At 39.4% G+C, this 21688-nt stretch overlaps 1 protein-coding gene across 1 annotated transcript in view; it reads left to right on the forward strand.

Moving 5' to 3' along the window:
• LOC102291943 (protein FAM102A) overlaps positions 1-20089 on the forward strand; it is a 32258-nt gene extending 12169 nt beyond the window's left edge. Inside the window, exons 3-12 of the mRNA XM_005948928.3 lie at positions 5842-5962; positions 8029-8058; positions 10123-10239; positions 13215-13261; positions 14078-14229; positions 15163-15267; positions 15378-15573; positions 15658-15779; positions 16397-16466; positions 17731-20089. Coding sequence (XP_005948990.1) covers positions 5842-5962; positions 8029-8058; positions 10123-10239; positions 13215-13261; positions 14078-14229; positions 15163-15267; positions 15378-15573; positions 15658-15779; positions 16397-16466; positions 17731-17776 — 1006 coding nt within the window. The 3' untranslated portion in view covers positions 17777-20089. The remainder of the gene's footprint in view (positions 1-5841; positions 5963-8028; positions 8059-10122; positions 10240-13214; positions 13262-14077; positions 14230-15162; positions 15268-15377; positions 15574-15657; positions 15780-16396; positions 16467-17730) is intronic.
• Positions 20090-21688: the final 1599 nt, after the last annotated feature.

Below are 21688 nucleotides of genomic sequence, written 5' to 3' on the forward strand. Positions count from 1 at the left end.
ACCTCTTTATATGGCCTGTTTGGGAATTGGACTTTGGTGAAGGGTTAAAGTTTTAGGAGGGGGTTGTGCATGTAGTAAGTTACAATAGATTCTCTTGTCATTTGTTTAGAAGTTAAAAACTCAAATTTTGATTTTAATAAAAGCAACAAACTTTCTTTGGATAAGCCAGCACATGATGTCTGTTTTAGCTCCATAAAGCCATAAACAACAGGTTTTATATGTGAGTAATACTGCCTCTTCTCTGTAATAGACTTCCAGGCTAATAAATACAATAACAAGGAATAAATAATTTAAATGTAGCCAAAGAACACAGTTTAGGGCAATAAAAAACATAGAAGCAAAAATGTAAACTGTTTAGTACTTTTAATTCTTAAATGATCTTAAACAGAAAACACATATTACATGCTTTTATATATGCAAGTGTGATCTGTTCATTCCCCTGTAGTAGGATGAGTTGCTGTTAAAAGACAAGAGCTCTGAATAATATGACTAAAATGTACTCAGAATAGTATTTAATTCATTGTAAACGTGCAAAAGCAAATGTGTAACTGGCTCAGCTGTTTAACATTTGCTAACTGTGAGAAAAAGAATTAAAAGAAGAAGGAAAAACAAGATGATAGTGGTACAAATAACACAACACATTGTGGAGAGCTATGAATAAAGATGAAGGGGGGATGGGAGTGTGAGGAGCAGCTGCTGCTAACTATAGACACTGTGCGTGTCGTTTGAGACAGCTCGACCTCATGTACACTGAAGTGGCTGAAATTAAAAGTAAAAAAGATTTTTAACTCAACTCCTGATCTGACTGTCTGACTGGTCCAGAGCAATGTTTTTAGGCCAGTTTTCCATAAATTTGTGTGGTAGTGTTTCCTTAAAGAGTGCAAGCAAATCCATTATGCATATTCATGGGCTACACATGATGAATCCTTTTGATTTTAATTTAACATGTAAATGACCCAAGTACAGAAGTAGAAGACTAAAGGTGGCATGTTTGTTCTCCCCTATGAAGTTTTTTCAAAGTAATTTATGTTTGATGCAAAAACATCTGCTAAGCATGGACTATAAAAGATGGACGTAGCTTCTGGTCTGAAAAGTGAATCCCGTGCACAAATGCTTTAAAGCTGCACTTTTCTTAATGGCCACCAGGGGCTGATACCCATTGTTGGTAAAAGACCAGTCCTGTACAGGTCTGTGGGAATAACGGCCTTCATATGAGACCTTAGTAAATACCTGATGAGTTTATGTGGTCAATCACTCGTTTGAAATGATGGTAAAGTATATTTTTTAAAACAGGATTATTCGGGCTAATGATTTGTGATTAACAAGTTTTTAGCCAATGAGCGTTCGGTTTTGCAGTTGGATCTATCCGGCAAGATGGCGAGAAAGCTCATCTTGACAGTTTTAAACTTGACTTCACAAACCAGCAGAGCACATGAGAGTAGCTGCGCTTTGGGTAAATTCAGAAAAGTAATCACTGATTTTTCTGGAGTTAATTATGCCTAATGGAAATGTTGCAAAAAACCTAATTGACGACAACACAGACATCCATTTGTTCGTCCATCAATCCATCCACCTGTCCAGCCATCTGTCTATGCATCATCTCCATTATCTTATCTGAGGTGTGGTTGCGGTGGTAGCAGGCTAAGCAGATTATACCAGACATCCTTCTTCGCGCTCAGCCTTTCCAGTTCCTCCAAGGGGATTCTAAGGTGTTCCCATGGTAGTAGACCCAGATGTCAACCCAGCAGGTTCTGGGTCTTCCCCAGGGTCTCTTCCAGTTGGATGTGCCTGGTCTCCTAACCAGATCATCAAACTTCCTCAACTAGCTCCTTTCGTTTCATAGAAGCAGCAGCTCTACTCTAAAGATCCCTCTGGATATCTGAACTCCTCATCCTACCGCTAATGCTGAGCCCAGCCACCCAGCAAAGGAAGCAAAGCTGCTTACAGACTTATTCTCGGTAATTCAGAAGTTGAATCGATGAGCTGAGCGTGTAGGGATCATCTACAAAGTGTAACAGGAAAAACTAAGATACTTCAAACACACATCACTGGTCTTCTGTTGGTTTTGCTACTTTAGTGTTGGAATAAAGACTTTTTCGAGTCACTTTTGTACTGTTTCATGAATATCCTGCAGCTTAATTCATTTTCTTTTTTCTTGTATTGGTTTTCTGTGTTGAGCAGTCACTGGGAGTCGTTTGAGTGTAAATGTTCCTCTGTACAGTTCGAGGGTGCTGTGTGGGATTGGTGAGGAAACACTTGGTGTATTGTCACACTGACTTTTAAATCCAAAGGAGCTGTAATAGAAATTGAGCTCATTAGTGCTGATCACGAAGCCCGCCGTGTCTGTGATTTATATGTGGTGGGATTAAGGAGGCGTCACGCAGTTTAAGTGACTCCAGAAACATTTGGCTGTCCATTTAATCTATTCCTTCTCAGCATGCTGTTACACAGACTTTCCAAAATGAGCTGTTTGCCATTTAGAAGGAGAAAAACATGACTCTTTTTTTTTTTTTCATCTCATTTCACTCCTGATTGACAGAACATTTACACAAATTATGGGGCTTTTCAGCAGGATGGTATTTAACAGAAATGTTTGGCTGACAAGATGATGGTGATTCACAGTAAAGTGTAGATTCTCATAACTTCACAATAATAAATACTAACCTGTACGTAGTGTTTTCGTCCCCCCATAATGAGCATGCCCTGTAGTATTTTAGAGCTTTAAGAACAACTTGAAACATCCTGACTTTGGCTTTTTTTTTTTTTTTTTTTTTTTTTTTTTTTGGATGTCTCTCCTTTAGCACCAAACATTTATATTTAGGTGCAAATAACACACTGCTACTCGCAACGAAACACTGCTGGCACATCTCAGTAAATTTTAACTCAAATACCAAAAAAAAAGACGTTTATCAACAAAAAAGACATTTTCTTAACTACTTTTTGGTGGAGGTAAGAAAAGACAACCTGTGAAAACACCTAAAAGTTTTACAAGTTTAGACACGTTCAACCTAAAGGAAACTGCTTGCTTTAAGCAGAGCCATTCTACTTCCTACTGATCCCATTGTACAGCAGTTGGCTGAACTGAAGCCTAGCTAAAATACATATTTGATTGCATGCAAAATGTGGAAGTAAACAAAACATTTCTTACAGAGAGGCCAATTTAGCCATATAAGCTAGCTTTCTGCTAATTAATGCTGGTTGGTCATCTAAGGTTTTACAGGGTGTTCTTCCTTGACGGTACCCATTTACAAGCAATAACTTGAAGTCAGAAGCGTAATCACTCCACAGCAGAAACTTCCATGTGTGCTTAGGAAACATCTGGATTTAGTAGTTTATCACGAGGTGTTAAATTAAAATGACAGATGATATAAAGTGTCTTATCGTACTGTGATCTCCCCAATATTAACAGAAAGATGTTTCACTACAATTGAAACCCACAGAGGGAGAACAAAGAAATGTTCATGTTGTCAAACCCTTGGTTAATAAATGATCAAAATTATAATTTTTTTTTAACCCATGAAATGTAATCCGACAATGTTCCTGCTCACTCTGCAGAATGTGTGTCTTTTCTAAAAACTCCAAGTCCACAGAGTGTATGTTCACATTTATATTTAAAGTTCTTTATTGTAACTTATGGTGTGTTTACATTAATAAACATTAACTCAGGGCTGGCTTCAAACGTTTGGCACTATGTCAAAAAAGGCGTATTGTGTGAAATCAGTCGTCTGTGTCAGGATGCTTCACTGACTCATGTTTCAGGGTGTTTGCTTTAATAACGGTAGATGACTAGTGACTGTCAAAGCTGGACTGGAGATTCTGTTTGTTTGCTCAGTACATATAGAATTGTTATAAATGACACACAAAAGATGATGAGAGCAAACCTGTGGAAGAATCTGTAACAGCCCCCAAAAAGAAATCCAAAGCAAAACTTTTTTTTATTTGGGGCAAAATCTGCAAACTTTTTAAGCATTAAAAAAAATAAATGAATAAAAGATTTACTGGCGATTCTGTACATGTGTTGTTGGTGTCCTCGGGGCCACTGAAACTGAAGCTAAATTGGTAATCAAAATCAAAATAACTTCCCAGAGAGGGATGCAAGTGGTGAGACTTGCTTATAGAAAGACTTTGGCTTTATTCCTCAGTGGTTCTTGTGCTGGCATCACAATAACTGGGAATGATGGCCATGTCATTCCTGAAAATAGAACCATTTCTGGGAATTTTCCTATTCTAGAAGCACAAACATTACAGAACATGCTCATTATGGGGAGAGATTGCTTTGACATTTGGGAATGCGTGTGCACAATGGTTAGCTTTCAGTCATTTTTTTTAAATAACCAACTAATGGATACAACTTTGACAGTCAGTGACTCTAAATTTGAATAAGAGTTTTAACTAAAACTTTTATTCTTTGCTTTAGACTTCGCTTATGACTACATTTCAGTGGCGCTGGCACTGGAGGTGGTTAGCTCAGTAGCCCCAGTGCTTCCTGACTTCCTGGTGGCTAGCCTGACCCCAGATAAGCTTGTCCTGAGGTCAAATGTACTTTACCTTCTCTGTCTTGGACTCCACCTGCTAACCAGAACCTTCAGTAAGTGTTAAACTGGTTTTTGTGCTGTTCCACTGAGGAGACTGAGACTCTAGAGAAGAATAACGAGTGCTAGCGTCAGTCTAAGCCCACAGAGTTTGGGTTCGCTTTGAGACTCAGCTGATTTGTTTGTCATAAAGAATCTTGCAGCTAAAATGTTTGCAGATGCAAGCTTCGTCCAAGCTGCCAATGCCACAAATGAAATCTGATTCTGTGGGAAACACTTAAATTGGATAGATTTCCACGAACATTTCCACATGCTTAAAAGATCCTGCTGCAATGTCCAAATACCAGGAAGGCTAATGACATTACCATTAGCTACAGCTGCTCTTTGTGTGTGGTGGTATTTGGAGAATAGTGGTATGCTAAAATGCACTTGCTTATTTTAACAGCTTATGTTTTATATTTATTAGAAATAAATAAAACATGAGCTCTAAAATAGAAACAAAAAAGATCTTGATGTCACATCGGACTGCAGAAAATCCAATTTTGATGGGAATTTCATCTTACCAACACGTTACACATCAAGTGCTTTATTTGATTACGAACTCCAAAGATCTGGATGCACATTTTCCCATCAGCTGCTGTTGTGGCGTCTCTAGGACACTTCTCAGGAACTTGTTTTCAGGAACAAACAGATCACTGAGCCGGTCTGTTTTTACACCTATTGTTCTGTTCCCACACGTTAACCAGGATGCATGGGTACTTAAAGGTTTTTCACAAGCCAGTCTGGGTTTTCACAGAAGTCTCGTCACCATTGTAAACCACTTCCTTGATGGGTTTCTTGTCAGTCAGACAGGTGGGAAAATCAACATTGTAGGTCGACGATGTGGGGTTTGTGTGAGAGGCTGAGACAATCGTAAACGTTTTTGAAATGAAAAATTGTAATCTGTGTCAGAAGCCCTGGGAGAGTCAGGAGCCGACTCTGCCCTGCAGTTAGTTTTGGAAAAACTGGATCATGACATGCTTTCTCTGCACAGCTCTGATGAATCTGATCCTCAGTGGACACACTGGTCATGAGGCTGTGAGACGGGTATGACAGGACTGGAAAAAATGTGACGTTCTGAAGGCAGAGAATATAGCGATGTTTGTTTTGACCTTAAATTGAGATTGGGAAAATATTCTGCTTTTAATTTAGGTCTGTGTATAAATACAGACTTTATGTTTGTGCAATCTGGCATCGTTTTCAAGTGAGGAGCATGAAGAAATGCAAAGGCACTGCAAAATGTAATGAAGCCTGTTTTTCTGTCTTACAGAGAGGAGGTTCACAATCACTGTGTGCGCTGGAGGAAGAGGTTTACCTTTGTGTCCAAAATGAGCGCCAACCCCCACACTGGAGTTCTGGACCCGTCTGTCTGCAGGGTGTCAGTCAGGAAGGTACGCCTGTCAAAGTGGCCTCGTCAGCTCTGGGGACAAACTTTGGGTTCCTAAGCTGCTCAAAAAGATGAAGGGAACACTCGATCGCAGCAAAACACAAAGTCAGTTAAACTTCAGGGAGATCAGCCTGTCCAGTTAGAAATAATTCAATTCAAAATTTATTTGTATAGCACATTTAAAAACAACAGTTGACCAAAGTGCTTCACTGTCGGTTAAAAACAAGAGAAAACAATAGAGAAACAAATATAGATAAATTAGAAACGAATACAGATAAATAAGAAGACGGTGAATTAACAATAAAAACATAAAACAGGCCTGATGGTGCTCATACTGAACTCGAATTAAAAGCCAAAGTAAAAAAATTGAGTTTTAAGACTCGATTTAAAAGACTCTGAAGTACGAATCTCCTCTGGCAGATTATTCCAGAGTCTGGGTGCTGCTACTGCGAAGGCCCGATCTCTATGCTTCAATCGAGACCTTGGTTGTGCTAAGAGCATCTGGCGAGATGATCTCAGTGCTCTTTTGGGGTCATACATGTGGAGGAGTTTGTTTAAAAACAAAAAAAAACAAAAACTAGGCGCCATATTATTTAAAACTTTTGAAAGTAAGTAAAAGAATCTTAAACTCAATACGATATTTTACAGGGAGCCAGTGTAAATTTGCTAAAACTGGAGTGATGTGTTCATACATTTTAACACGTGTTAAAAGACGTGCAGCGGCATTTTGGACGAACTGCAAGCGATGGAGAGATGAGTGTTGAAGAGCTAATTAGAGAGAATTGCAGTATTCCAGTCTAGAGGTGATGGAGGCATGGATAAGTGTTTCTAGGCCTCTTGGAGGAAGATCAGGTTTAGCTTTGGCAATTTCACGCAACTGATAAAAACTTGTTTTCACAACTGTAAACTATTATGAATCCATTTCAGCTGGTTTGGTGCAGAGGATGTAGACAACAGGTTTGCTGGAGAAGCAGCAACAGGGCAACTCCTTAAAAGCAACCCCTCTAACCCCTCCTGGCTGATTTAATTATTTATTTATTTATTTAATTTTATTTTTTTAAATTAAAACTACAGCCTGAGATGGTACCTGCACAGATAGGGCCAGTTGGTGATGTACCAGTGCAAACTGGGTTTTGGCATTAAAAACAGTAATTTTGGTATTTACACTGTACTGATAAAATTGTTTATAAGAATTGTGTAGAGATTTTTTTGCAACTGACCATTTTGCATGTGTATATCTGGGAGTTCCAAGTGTAGGGAGGAAAATGTTGAAATCAAGCATGCAAATTTATTTTCTAACATTTGCAAAATGCAATTTACTGCTAATGGTGCTGATAATTAACACAGATAAAAACAAAAAAACAGGTTTTATTTTTTGTGCTTGATATTCAAATGAACTGAGTGTGCCTGTGTTTAGAAAAAAGCGCAAATTTTGTTAATCACTAGTAAAAGTAACCACATCTATGAGCTCTGAGGATTGGATTTGCATCCTATTTTCCCTGTTCAGAAAATCTGGCTCATAGTCAGTCTCCTCCAGGATGGTACGTTCATATATGTCATGGCATTTATGTCGGAAGTTTTGGTTCCTACCAAAGAGGTTTTTGCTGTTCCAATGGAAAAACCCCGAACAAAAAACAAAAATATTCACCAGGACTGATGAAAATCTCTGTAATTCCTTTTAAAAATTGTTTAAGTAGGCTTTAATATACAAGAGCTTATCATTTTTCTTCTTTCTGCTAAGAAAATGATGGAAAATGATGCCAAAAGGCATCAGACCATAGTCTTGTAAATAGGGACCTTTTCTGATTTGTGATATATGTTAAGTCTTTTAAACATTAAACCTTAAGTCTTTTCAGTGTAGCTGGTGTAGCCACTGCCACAGAAATGCAGGCTTGATGCTAATTCTCCCATGTGAATGCCACCTCAGCGGCTCACTGAGCTACACCGGAGCCATGTGTGTGCCCTCAGCCTTTAATTTCATCCATCTTTTAGGAGCCCTGTAATCAGAAGGATGCTGTAATATGAAGTTGAATCATTCAGTTCATTACAGTCTTCCTGTTTTCCCTGCAGGAACTCAAAGGAGGAAAGGCGTACACTAAGGTAAGAGCTCCTCACCTCTCACATTCATAAACACATACAGTTACAGATGAGCTGTTTCATGTAAATATTAGCATTCCCTGAAGTGTTTGGCCAGCATTCCATCAGCCGGACATGAAAATGAATCATATTCCCATCACATTTGCCCAGAATCTGCAGAAACATCCTGTTAGCGCCTTCCTATCCTTAACTGTAACTGTAAAGGTAAAAGCTCCGAACAAATGAGTAGCGTCTCGTAAATGTAACTCCAAGGTCAAACCCCCTCGTGCACATAAACTTTTGTTGATCCCTGGACGTTGCTGCCCGACAGGAACCGTTTCCTCTGCATTCGCCTCGTTCTTGATTTAGATTTCCTTCAGTTAAATATACCTCGCTTCCCTCCTTAGAAGACGGCTTCCTTAAACACACACCTAAGAAAACAGGACCTACCCCAAAGAATCCGGGAACACTTTTCTTGAGAGGGCTATAAAAATAAAATAAAAATAACATCGTTTCCACCTGGCAAAAAGCTCTGTGGTTCGATTTTGAGATAAAGGTCATGCAGACCCTTTCTTATCAGTGTGATCAGTGGCTGTCTTTAAATCCCCGATTGACATCTACAACCAGTTCATCAGCATTAAAACATTTACTGATAAGAAGTGGAGGAAGAGATCTTTTATCAAGTGGTTTAGGGTGAAAAAAGCAGGATTATTGAAGGAGTATTAAAAGGGATTAAAGGATCTGCCTTATGGCTTGTAAACAGGGCTGCTGTACATAAGAAAAATAAGATCCTGAGATGTAAATGTTAAATTGTGTGGTTTGATAGATGGTGGAAGCAAATCATAAACAATAAAGGTTATTTTATAAATCAGTTTATAAAGATTTCATGGTTTTAATCTTACTGGCTCAATGTTGTGCTCACGTGAATGTAGTAATGTCGGAAACCTGCGAATATTTGCTCCCGAATTGGTGATTGCAAATTGGATGAGAGGTAGGCTGCTTAAAGAGTTTACCATAAAGCTGTGAATGAAGGTGGTTTGTAGTCTAAGGTGCTTTGAGTGGTCAGTAAGATTAGAAAAACACTATAAATGTCAGTCCATGTCTTGTTCAGCTCATTTCCAGGTCCTTATTTCCATTCTTGCACTCTACTAGAGTAGCTTTGCATGATTTCAAGTTCAAAATAATCCTTATCTCATACCAGATTAAACAGACCTATTAAATCCTCTCACTTTCATGCAACTTTTTTCTGATGAACTTCCCTGCACACGCAAAAGGAATAATGTGCAGGTGGATGGGGCTTCTGTGCTCTTAAGATGACCATATTAGGGATATCCCCTCTCCATGATATCATAAGGCCAAGAGTAGAAAAACACGTCAGAAACGAAGCTCTTAAGCAGTGTTTGGCTCGCGAGGACCTCAAAAATTGGTCATATTTAATGAGAATTAACCACTGAACATTAAATATATAAAAGAAAAACTCATCTGTCGAGTAGCATAAACAGAGAAGGTGCCACACTTATTTACTAATGTTTATGACCATGCAACAAGTGGATTGCTTTTAACCTAAATGTTTAATGTTTATCTGTTGTAAATCTGCCATCCTAAAAAGGAGTAAGACATCTGAAAAAGTTGAGCTTTGAAGTGGTTTGACAGATAATTATAAAGGAAAGAAATGGATGTTTAAAGTCTGCAGAGGACATTTAAAAGGAAGACTGTAGTTTCTACAACAGAGAACCAGTGAAAGTGAAGATTAATCAAACTAAAACTGATAAGATAAACTGATGTTATGAAACTATGTAACATCAGTACAATAAAAAAAAGGGATACTTAAAACAACTTTCAAAATGCAGGTTTCACTCTCAGTCTGGGTTGATGTCTGTAAAGACTGACTTGTGGTTTTTGCACTCTGTCATCTGCTTCACACTTCAAACGCTTGTGACGATAACGCCGTAAAATTACTTGGCTTGCTAAATGATGGGTGTCTCAGAAATCTGCTTTACCTCGAACGTGTGCCAAAAATAAAGACCGGGGAAGGCCTCCATCAGAGCAGCTTGAATTAACTCTGTTCAAACTCCTCTTCACGCCCAGCTGGGCTTCACAGACCTCAACATGGCGGAGTTCGCAGGTTCGGGCTCCACCGTGCGCTGCTGTCTGCTGGAGGGATATGACACGAAGAACACACGGCAGGACAACTCCATACTGAAGGCAAGGAGCACTGAAATAGGAATAATGGATGTTTATTAAGAAGTGAACAGACTGGACAGACAGAGAATGAGGAGGAAGTTGTCCCCTCTTTTATTTAAAGCTGAGTTGTGATGAGATCTGCCTCCTTCCAGGACCAGTGTCATGTCTTTTTCACCTTCATTGTGTTTGTGTTTTATGATGATAGTGTGGTGCTGAAATACTCAAAAAAAAAAACTGCTGCATTAAAAGGAGACTAGCTGGTACCTGGTTGGACATCCTTAACAGCCTTAATTCAACAGTGTGCTGGAAAAATTCCCCAAAGCTTTTGGTCCATGTTGATATGACAGCATCACACAGCTGCTGCAGATTTGTCAGCTGCACATCCAAGATGTAAATCCTGTGTTATAACACATTATAAAGGTGTTCTATTGAGATCTGAAGGCCATTTGGGTTCAGTGAGCTCACTGGCGTGTTCAAGAAACCAATTTGAGGCGATCATGCAGTGGTCATAAGGGGGATGGACACGATCAGCAAAAATACTCAGGGAGGGTAAAATGATGCTCAGTTGGTACTAAGGGTCCTAAAGTGTACCAAGAAAATAGAATTTATTTCTTAATCTGTGAAATTATTAGGTTTTTATGCGGGTTTTTTTTTCTTCAATAACTGTTTAGTGTCCTTGACAAAAAAATAAATTTAAAAAAAACAGGCGTCGTTTTAGGCTTCAAGAAATGTTTCTCTTTTTAATTGAAATTGTTTTTGTATAAACACAGTGGAAATGAGCACAGCTTACGATGAAGCTGAGTCACTTCATTGCCTTTGTGGATGATGGAGGCTGGGAAGTTCAGGAACTCTATGGCGCCACCCAGTGACCATGAACACAAACCACTCTGTGAAGCAAAACAGTCACGAGTCTTTTTGTCATCTCGAGTTTCTGGAAGACTTTGTGTTGCGCAGATGTTTGTGACTCACACGTCACAGATGGGATTAATGGGAACTACTCCAGGCTTTTCCAGTTGATGCTCATTACTTCTTAAGAAAACGGTCTTTTCAGTTTAGTCACGTTACATCTCGGCATGAGCGTAAGATGGACATTTTTGGGAGGTTTCAGCCACTGGGTTAGGTTCTGACTTCACTTTGAAACTGAAAGGAAAATGAAAAATGAAGTAAAGATAACAATGTGTTGAACAAGTAAAGTAAAATAAAATCTGCCAGCTTTAGGTTACATTACAACAGTGGAATGAAAAGGTTTACATGTGTACAGTTTGGGTAGCGCCGATAATTATTTTCACACCGCCTTAGTCAACAAGCGTCTGTATCGACAAAACCATTTGAACCATTTTCCTTTGAGTGATGTGTGAATAACTTTATAGCAGAGGAACTCTTCTCTCCAAAGTCCATACCTCTGAGTCAATGCACTAAATGATATAAATTTATTATTTTGAAATGGGTGTTGGTGACGAGTGATTCCCTTTTCCTCCCTTGATCAATAGTGGACCGGGTTGTGCTAGATTGTTTACAAGGTGCGAGTGATGGTTTGGTGATTCTGATAACTTTCTCAGGCTGTCAGATTTGAGTTTATTGTCATTGTTTTGAAATACTTCGTTTTTTGCCTGATCGTGTTACAAAGGGTAGTTCTGATATTGGGTATTTTTACATTGATTTTTCTCTGTCTAACCATGAGATCTTGTGACTGTCAAACTAAATCCAGTTTAGTCTAAGGAGCTTGCAAAGAAAAGCGTCTGGACTTCTTTAAGTTGCTTGAAGACGTTTCACCTCTCATCCGAGAAGCTTCTTCAGTTCTAAGGTCAAATGGTGGGGAGTCCCAGATTTAAACCTGGTGGGAGTATCCCCCCCAAAGAGGGACAAAAGGACCCCCTGATGATCCTCTAATCGCCTGAGCCAAGGTGTGAAAATAGGTGTGGGTCCCAATCAGCCAGAGTTTCGTCTTCAAGCAACTTAAAGAAGTCCAGACGCTTTTCTTTGCAAGCTCCTTTGACTACGATGACCTGGATGACTGAGAACCTTCACAGACATAAATCCAGTTTACTAAAAATGTACTTGATTAGTAAGGTAGGAATTTTTTTTTTTTACTTCTGCGGGGTTGATAGGGATATTTTAGGGTTTTTATTTTTCCAATAGAAACCTGTTGTCTGTGGGGTAGGTGTGCGGGGTAGTTGGAAGCAATTAAAACAGGTAATTAAGTTGTGGAAGCATCTTCATTTTAACTGTGGATAAAGGGCTGATCTGGAAGTTGTCATATTTAGGTTGTGAGTAGGTATAACTCGAAGTCTTGTAGTTTCAGCTGAGTAATGCCAGAAAAGCTGGTTTTGTCAGGCATGCTTCTTGTTTGGATGTTCGATATCGTTTCCTTCATGGTTTTGTTTTCTTGACTAACTTCATTTCTTCAGTTAAAGTTTTAACAGTGTCTTGAAGTGCACTATTACAGTGCTGGAATTTTTCGATGTAGTTATGCATGCATTTCAGACTTGATAGGAGATTTTTTATTTTGTTATGTAGTGCTCCAAGTAAGTCCAGTTTTTTATTTATCGATGCAAGAACACTGACTTCGATATCTGTTGTCAGGTCGCTGGTGTCGGTGGATGATGTCGTCTTGCCTCTGTGAGGTTTCGGCATCTCCTGTTGCGTTGTGGATTTATCCATATTATCCATCGTGAACTGGTAGTAATGATTATCAGACACTTAGATGAAAGATTTAAAGGTATTGAAAAGTGTCATGAAAAGGTTTGTTTACCCTGAGTGGATGTGTGTGGCCATGATGAATCTGATGAATGAATCCATGATGAATCTTGTGACAAAAGTAGTGCTTAAATAAGCTTTACATTGAGGTACAGTATCACAATCAAAGATTATTCTTTAGTTAGGGCTTTAAAGTACTTTTTGTTTGTTTGTTTCATTGTCTGAAATCAATTTCCTGTTTGAGATGTCCTTCAAATGACAGTTTTTAAAAAATGCTCTTTTAATTTTTTCCCCAAAAGGTGATCATTGGGATGACCCTCCTGTCGGGAGATCCGTGCTTTAAAACGTGAGTAATCCTCAGTGTGAGATGTAAGATGTCACAATGAATTCTCAAAAGATGTGCTAATGATTAAAACTGATAAATAAATATGTGATCAGCTGTGCATGCAGGGCTCAGGCATCCTCTAGGTTGCTAGGGAAAAATGTGCTGCAGCAAAAACCTTGCGATTGGTTTGACTGGTGCCAGATTTACGTAGTTGCCTGCAGTTCGCATGGAAGATGATGACTGCAAACACTACTTGCTGGGCAGTAGTAGTGACACTGTGAAAAGAGTGCCACAAACTGGAAACGGGAGCGCTTGCCTCCAAAATAAAAGCTGCACCTTTGGAAACATTGTGGTTGCCGTGATAAGGCACAACTTTTACTGTGAAGGCGAACATACTCCAGACCACAGACAATAGTTTTTAAAGTGTTTTTTATTGTGGGGGATTTTAGTTACACTTTGGAAGTCTTGAAGATTTCTGTGTATATTTTATTTATTTAATATTTGTGAAAGTAAAAAAACAAACAGACTATACATTTCCAGCTTAATAAACAATATTTTCTACAGTATTGCATAGCAGTAAAACCTTTTGCGCAATCCACTGGTATTTAATATGTTACTGGCATTTAAAGTTCATTTCAACCAGATTCCTTAGTGCTTATAACTTTGTGCCGTTCTGTCCTTTGTTGCCAAAATGACTCAGTTTTTCCTCCCTCAATAAAACAAATCTTATCCGAGCGTGCCAAGCTAAGCAGAACTGCACCGCTGTCCCCATTTAGTCTGTCCCAGGCTGATAAGCTGTGTATCTTTTCTCTTTTCCTTTTTTTTTTTACCCTGCAGACCTCAAAGCACAGCAAAGTCCATCTCCATCCCAGGACAGGAGCACACCCTGCAGCTGGACTGCAAGGGGGAGGGCACTGCTGAGCCTGGACCGCCGGGAGGGGTTTCCCTGGGCCGAGGTTCCAAACATCGGCCTTCCATCATCAGCTCAGGTACACGACGTGTGCTGCAGCCACGAAGAAATAGGACTGAAACTGAGCATCTGTAGCAGGCTGAAGCCTAAACCTTGGGCATGTTTTATATGACCTTTCATCATTTTAACAGGTTTAGTATTACAGAAAAATAAGGAAAAGCACAATATGTCTGAGAGGAAGAGAATGGTAATGCAAAGAGCAAATATGTAAATGATCAGTATATTATACTTGGAAGGTGCAAGGTGTACTTTACTGTTTATCTTGAGTTTTAGGGAGATATTTGGAAGGATCTGAATTTGATGAGCAGATTTTCTTTGGATTCTGAATCAATAAAATGGTTTTACACCCCCGCAGCTGTTTTCCAGGTGCAGTGAAGTTTAAGTCAGAAGAGATTTGAGTTGAATCCACGGACAGATTTCTCTTCATCATAACCATCCACGAATGTTAAAGCCAAACGGCTCCTGAACTCGGTGGCATCTGTCAAACTGTCAGACTGAAGGATAAATCCCACTGAAGTAATGTCTAAAACAAATGAGATTAAGAAAAGTATGAAAGATCAGATAATGTGTTCTTGAAACTGGACTCCGATCTTTTAGATCTCGGCCCAACTTTCCTAAATCTCAGCCAGATGTTTTCCTTGGAGCCAGAAATTCCCAGAGTTAATTTTCTTTGTATGGGAAAACTAGCCGACTGCGTTTAGGATTTTAGGTTTGAATTATAAAAAGAAACCTGTTTTCGTTTCAGACTTGGAAGGCTGAGTTTGTTAACCTTTTCCATGCAAAGAAAACGTGCAGATCCTCAACCACAAGCCGTAAATATATAGATGGTTAGATTTCTGCTGCGAAAGTGAAAAGACTGCATTATGTCTGCTCTTTACAGACATTTTTACCAATTATTATCACGTATGAGGTGGTAACAGTGGTGCTTTTTTTCTTCTTTGTGTACCTTCAGGACTCCTGGAGGAATCTGAGGTGAATCCGTCGGTTCCCGCAGAAGCTTTCCAGTCTGGTCACTCTCGTAACTCCAGCTATGCCAGCCAGCACAGCAAAATCTCAGGTACACAATCTCAGGTCTCACACGGATGTTTCATCCATGACGGGGTGAGCATGATTTTAACACCGCTGCTGTTTAACATCTGACACTGATGTCCTCACGGCCTTCTGCAGGATACAGCACGGAGCACTCCTGTTCCTCCAGCCTGTCGGACCTCACGCATCGCAGAAATACCTCGACAGGAAGCAGCACCTCCGGGGGCTTGTGCTTCACGGTCGACACCCCCCCAGATGGGGACAAGGACGCTGGACGTCCGGAGAGACCCCCTCGACCCCCACGACCAGTTTTACCCCCAAATAGGCCTCCGAGGTACACACAGAGTACGCTTGGTCGTGTGATTGGTAGCCTAGTTCTGTTCAAACTACACAATCTTCATTCTCCACTGTGTTTCAGGAGGAAGCAGGACTCTGTGGAGAGTCACCCCTCCTGGGTGAACGACACTCGCATGGATGCCGACGACATCGTGGAGAAAATCGTCCAAAGCCAGAACTTTGCAGACATCAGCCACACTGAAGGTACAAAAAAGTACCTGAAACAGCTCATAAAGATTTTTTATTACACAATCTCACTTGAAGCAGCGAAACTGGAGGTAAAACCTTCCTGAAAAGACCACGCAGTGAACTTATATTTGACTGAATCACCTGAAAGTGTTTGATGGCTGGGATGCTGGTTGACACCAAAATAAAAGTGTCCAAAAAATTAAGAAAAGATCAAAGACATGCTGCTTGGTACAATAATTTTTCAGAGGATATACAGTTTACTTATTTCCGGAGTGTTTTCAAAAAGTTTACTGGGTGCTGAACGCAGATTCACGCTTTACCGGCAATTTGTAATCTGTGTAAAGCTGATGTGAATTTGTGGGAAATGATGTCATCACCAGCCGTAGCTGCAGACTGTAACTCTTCAGTAAGGCCTCATTTGTTTACAGTGAATCTCTTCATATGAAGGTCTCACAGTTAATTTGACAGCAGCTCATTGATGCCTAAAAGCAGAAAAAGGCAGCTGCTGCACCATCTCTGGCCCGAGCGCTGCTTCAGTTTTCCGACTCTGTGCTCCGTCGCCTTCTCTTCGCTGTGCCTTCTGGTTTCCGTCAGCTGGCCTTAACTCAGTTTCTGTGTTTCTGGACTTTCAGACAGCAACCTGCGCCTGTTCGTCAGCAGAGACGGAACCACGGCGCTCAGCGGCATCAGGCTTGGAAATAGGTGAGGAGCTCTGCTGTCTTTGTTTTTGGTTTATTTCTCACTTCCCAGAACTTGAGTTTCAGTATTGGAGTGCAGGAGCTGCATGAAGTCTAGTCTGTTTCCAAAAATACTGGAAAATCACAGCAATGTAATAATTTACATACCGTAAATCTCCCTCTGAGGACCCAACTTTGAAATATGAATTTAAAGCCCTGTCATCCTCTTCCCCTTGTTTCACCATTTCTATGTCACTCTCCCTCTTATGAGAAGCTCAAATAGGCTCCTATGATTTGGTGGCTTCTTCCTTTTTCTAAGAGTTATGGCTGTAATTCACAGCAGTTATGGAGCACTCAGTCATGACACTAGAACTCATTCAGTTAAATGTCAGGTAAATCGGCCTGTCCAGTCAGAAGCATAAACTATTGTGAGTCCTTTTCAGCTGCTGTATGAAAATGATAATTTCCAGTTATAGTACACTGTGCTGTTCTGAGCTCAGGTCCCACTAGAGGATGCTCGACTCCTCATGTAGTCGGATTATGACAGTCTGCTTAGAAACATGCATGAGTCACTCACTGGAGGTCCTTCTGTAGGGCTCTGGCTCCCCCAGCTCCTCGTTGCACAAAGGAGCAGATAGCAGTTCTACTACTGGGTCGATGGCTTTGCCAGCTCTTCTTGTGTAACAGCCCCTCTCCTAGTATCGCCGTAATACTTTTGAAACTGTGCTTTGATGGAGCAAACCTTCTCGGGGCTGCAGGTCCTGTCTCAAGCTGTGATGAGGTGATAAGCACACTAACAAAAAGCAAAACTATAGAACAATCAGTGAGGAGGGATGAGGAGAGAGAAATGGATTCACTGTGGTTTATGCTTCCTGACTATGTAGATTGATTTCCCTGAAGTGGTTTCACTGTGATGATCCAGTGTTCCCTCAATTATTTTTAGGAGGGTTTTTTGCTTTTTTCAACAAAACTGATTATTTTGAAGATAAAAGTTTTTAATAACTCACAAGAACAGAATCAGCATTACGGTTGGACCAGAGAGAGAGGAGGTCAAACATGGATCATAGAAACATGAAATCATAAAGTGCAAGTATAAGACGAGGGCTAAATTACTGCTAGTGTGAACCAGCACATCCGTTCTCCATTTAGAAGCATATATCATGCATCTGAATGTGAAACATGCACAGTTCAGTCCTATAGTCCACTTTAATGTGGAGAAACGGTAAACTCTGAAACTGAATTCTGCTTGCTATTGCTAACTCTGATTCTCTGTGTTTGGATCCCTGCAGGGTGCCTGCTGGTGGCTACGAGCCCGTGGTGATCGAGAGCCATTAAACCGAGCAGCAGGAGAGGCGACACGTGGACCAGCACGTGCATCAGCTTGACTTTTTGTTTGTTTGTTTGTTTGTTTGTTTTTCCTGGAGCTTCAGCTGGTCTGACGCCGTGAGAGGAAAACCTCATCAGTGTGCACTTTACGTGAAGTTTGTGGCAGCATTCGAGCTGCGCTCCGTTAAGCTGTTTCTGTGACGTTTAAAAGGCGGCAAAAATGCACAAAAACGTTTCTCCTGAGCTGCTGCTGTGACACAGTAACAGCAGGTTTTATAGATTAAAAAATATTTCAAGCATTGAGCTGATTATTAAGCTTTGTAATAAATATACACTAATCCAACGTGTTTTTAGCTTCAGAGCTGCCAAAATTCCTTTAAAATGCACGTTTAAGACGGCAGTAATCAATTGAACACTAACTGGATGCAGTATGTACTGAAAACTTTCATGTACTACATGCATGAAAATACGTACTGCTGCCTTTAAATACCTCTCAGATCGCAGTAAGAAGGGCAGGGAAGGGCGCCTTTGTTAAAAAAGACTTATGGAAAGGTTTCCATCTCCAGAAGTCCTCATCTGAGGCTCAGCAGCCAAGCAGGATAACTCCCTGCGCATAAATGATTAAAAAGTGCCCAATTCTGAAGCATCTGATCTCCCATTGAAGGCACCAAATCAACACTGAATGTGATCCAGATGTTAAACAAAAAACAAAAAACACTGAGCAGAAACTTTTTGTTTTAGTTTGAAGTCGTCTCCTGTTGATCAGGGAAATCACTACAACCACTCTGTGCCTGTAAAGTTTCTCTTAAATGACCCTAAAGCACGATGAAAACTGTTAAGTCAGAGTGCTGGTGAAGAGAGAACTGTTTGTTTGTTTGTTTGTTTGTTTGTTTGTTTGTTTGTTTGTTTGTTTGAGGGGTTACTCACTTCAGCATGCTTAAGTTTCGAGCTGCACTTTTGCTCACTCTCATCGACGATCAGTTAGTTAATTCTCTCCTCAGAAAAACACTAGCTCCATGCAGTAAACTGGCGATGGCCTTTTGCTGCGAAAGCCTCTGTCGCCCCCTGGTGGAGGGACAGGGCTTTGCCGGGTGCTTTGTTTAACAGCAGATCAGCAGAGTTTCTGTGTTGCCAACCAGCGGGCTGGTTTAAGCTTCTTTTAAAGAAAGGTTTCAGCTGCTCTACAAAGTTTTCCACCTCAGGATGGAAAATTGATTTCTATCCTAAAGAAAGAGTCTTAAAATCTTATTTTTCTTTTGTAAAACAATCAAAAAAAGCTGATAATGCTGTGAATTGCATAAAAGTTGTGCCTTGTATGTTTACTAAACTCATGGCTGAGTTAAAACAGGTCATTTTGCTGAAGAATAAAATATATTTTTCTTTATTAAATGTGTAAAAATATAATGGAAATACATAGATTTCTCATAGATAACCAGCCTGGAGAAATTCAGACAGTGATAAAGGATCTTATCTTTTCAGTGTTGTGCTCTTTTATATACATTTTAACCAGTTTCTTTAAGAGAGCTTTCAGTTACTCAAAAGTAAAATAGATTTTTGTTTATCTGATTAACAGGAATGTGAAAAAAGAATTATTTTTTTTTGTGTGTGAAGAAGAGCAGGACAGTTAAACCGGCCTTTTTTGTTTGTTTGTTTGTTTGTTGTCTTTAAATAATTTGTTCGCCCCTTATTGTATTTTAAAGATTAGAGACTCAACAGTTTTAGATTCAATTACTGATAAGAAATCATTTTTAGTGTTTAGGTTTTGAGTTTGTAAAGGCGTCCTGATGGGCTCTGAGAAGCTGTTTAGAGACGCCGGAGCTGCAGAGGTTTAAGAATTTATAGTAAAATGAAACCGAGAAAAACAACAAATTGCTCTCCATGTTTACTATTTTAAAAGGTAAGATTTTAAGACTCTTTATCAGTGAACTTGTTATCTTTTTTCCTGTTCTGCTTCACATTATGCTCATTATAGATTTTTATAGTTTATTAATCACACAGTTAGTTATTCTCACATTTGGGGATGAACCACTTTAGTCAGAGTTTAGGGTCACCAGAGCCTTTTGATTTAGTTTAAGGCGTTTTATTTATATGGTTTTGGTTCTGTTTGGAGGTTTGTCATAAGCTATGCACACAACTCGCCTCCCTGTGCTTTTGTTTTTTTCTTTTAGCAAATTCTTCTATTATAACGAAACTAGTGTAACCTAAATTTATAGAGATTGAGTTGGAAATGTTCTTCCAAACACACAATAGTTACAATGATTCTTTATTTTTTTGTATATTTCTTTTAAAAGATGACTTCTAAACAATAAAAAGCTAACCCGAGTTTGTCGTTGTGTTTTTCATTATCTTAATATGATATAATATGATATATATAATAAAACAGAGTCACAAGGATGCTTAACAGAAAGAGCCATCTGTTTTCTGTTATTAGTATTTTTCACCAAATCTTAGACATTTAAGGTCTACCTCACTGAAACTACATGAACCACAGCTGTAAAGTTACAGCAGTTCATAGCATCGTTACTAGAATGGTTTAAATGTTTTTATACTGACTCTATAATCTGCTGCAAAGTCTCTTCTGTATTGAAAATGCAGCTACTAGAACACCTGCTCATGCAGAGTCATAAGAGAAAAACTGGCAGTCACTTTTTAGCAAAACACGAGCAACTCTACACCTCTGGTCCGATCCGTGGTCTCCTCAAAGCTCAACAGATCACAACATTTGATGTTTTTATCTTCTGGTCCAACATTTTCAGAACTTCAGAGCTTTCATTGGTTGATTTGATTGAAAACGTAGACAATAAATTAGATGTAATATCAATAACAGCATGTGGATACATTTCCAGGATCATCCTACTATATATAATCCAAATTATGGAATGAAAATACTGCCAATAATGCCAAATTATTTAAGTGTAATCCTCCAACTCCACCAGCAGAGAGCGCTCTACACAACCGTATCAGCTCGAAATAATCGCCACTTGCTTCTGCATTAGACTTCAAATGCATTTGCCAGAGTTATCATATTTTAAAGATCTGACTGTATTGTATTATCATCCTCTCTACTTTTAAGATCAGGCTTCAGTTGTTTCTTTTTAACAAGCGTATAGTAAAAGTTTGACTTATAGGTTTAACTTCAATCCCTAAATTTGACCCTTACATGCTCTTTTGGTCAAATGTGACAGCAGCAAAAATAATTTAAATATCATTTTTCAGCCTGAAATTTAATAAATTTTTATAAAGTGGCCCAAAATGCACAATTTAAAAAAAACAAACAAAAAAGTTTAATACTGTTATATAGCTGGCACAATTTTCTGTAAATTGAGGCATGATGGTGGTTTTAGAGAACTTTCGGGAATGATGACACTTGGACATGAGCACATAAGGAACCGAACATACAGGGGTCAAAGGGCACCTTGAGAGATGGTTGCTGAGTTAGAAATAGGGCAGCAGAGTGCTACAGTGGTTCATACGATCAGCTCAAGGATTCTGGTTCCAATCCTGGCAGGAGAGTTTCTGTGTGGATGTTTGAACCACTTCAGAGTACCTGAAGTGGGTTTCCTCCAGTTTCCTCCCACAACCCAGAAACAAGCATATGAAGTTACAGGTAACTCGAAACTGGGAGGGAGTCTAAGTGGGCAGTAAAACTAGGAAAGCGCAATATAAAAGCAAATACATTACATTTACAACTGCAAACTTAAGTTCCCCTAATAAAAAAAATTGAACCTTTGACAAATTAAAATCAATTTATTCTGAGTTAATAGATAACGAAAGGGAGTTGGGGAAAGTCATAAGATCATAAATGTGCTTGATCTGCCATTTCAGTGAGAGTGGAAACCCACACATAAACCCACATAAAGTTTCCTGCCACAGACTGGCCGACAATAAGCCTGTTTTGTGCTCTAAGTGTGAATTAATATT

The sequence above is a fragment of the Haplochromis burtoni genome, unplaced genomic scaffold, assembly GCF_018398535.1.
Source record: "Haplochromis burtoni strain Fernald_Lab_line unplaced genomic scaffold, NCSU_Asbu1 Contig_43, whole genome shotgun sequence".
Classification (NCBI taxonomy): domain Eukaryota; kingdom Metazoa; phylum Chordata; class Actinopteri; order Cichliformes; family Cichlidae; genus Haplochromis; species Haplochromis burtoni.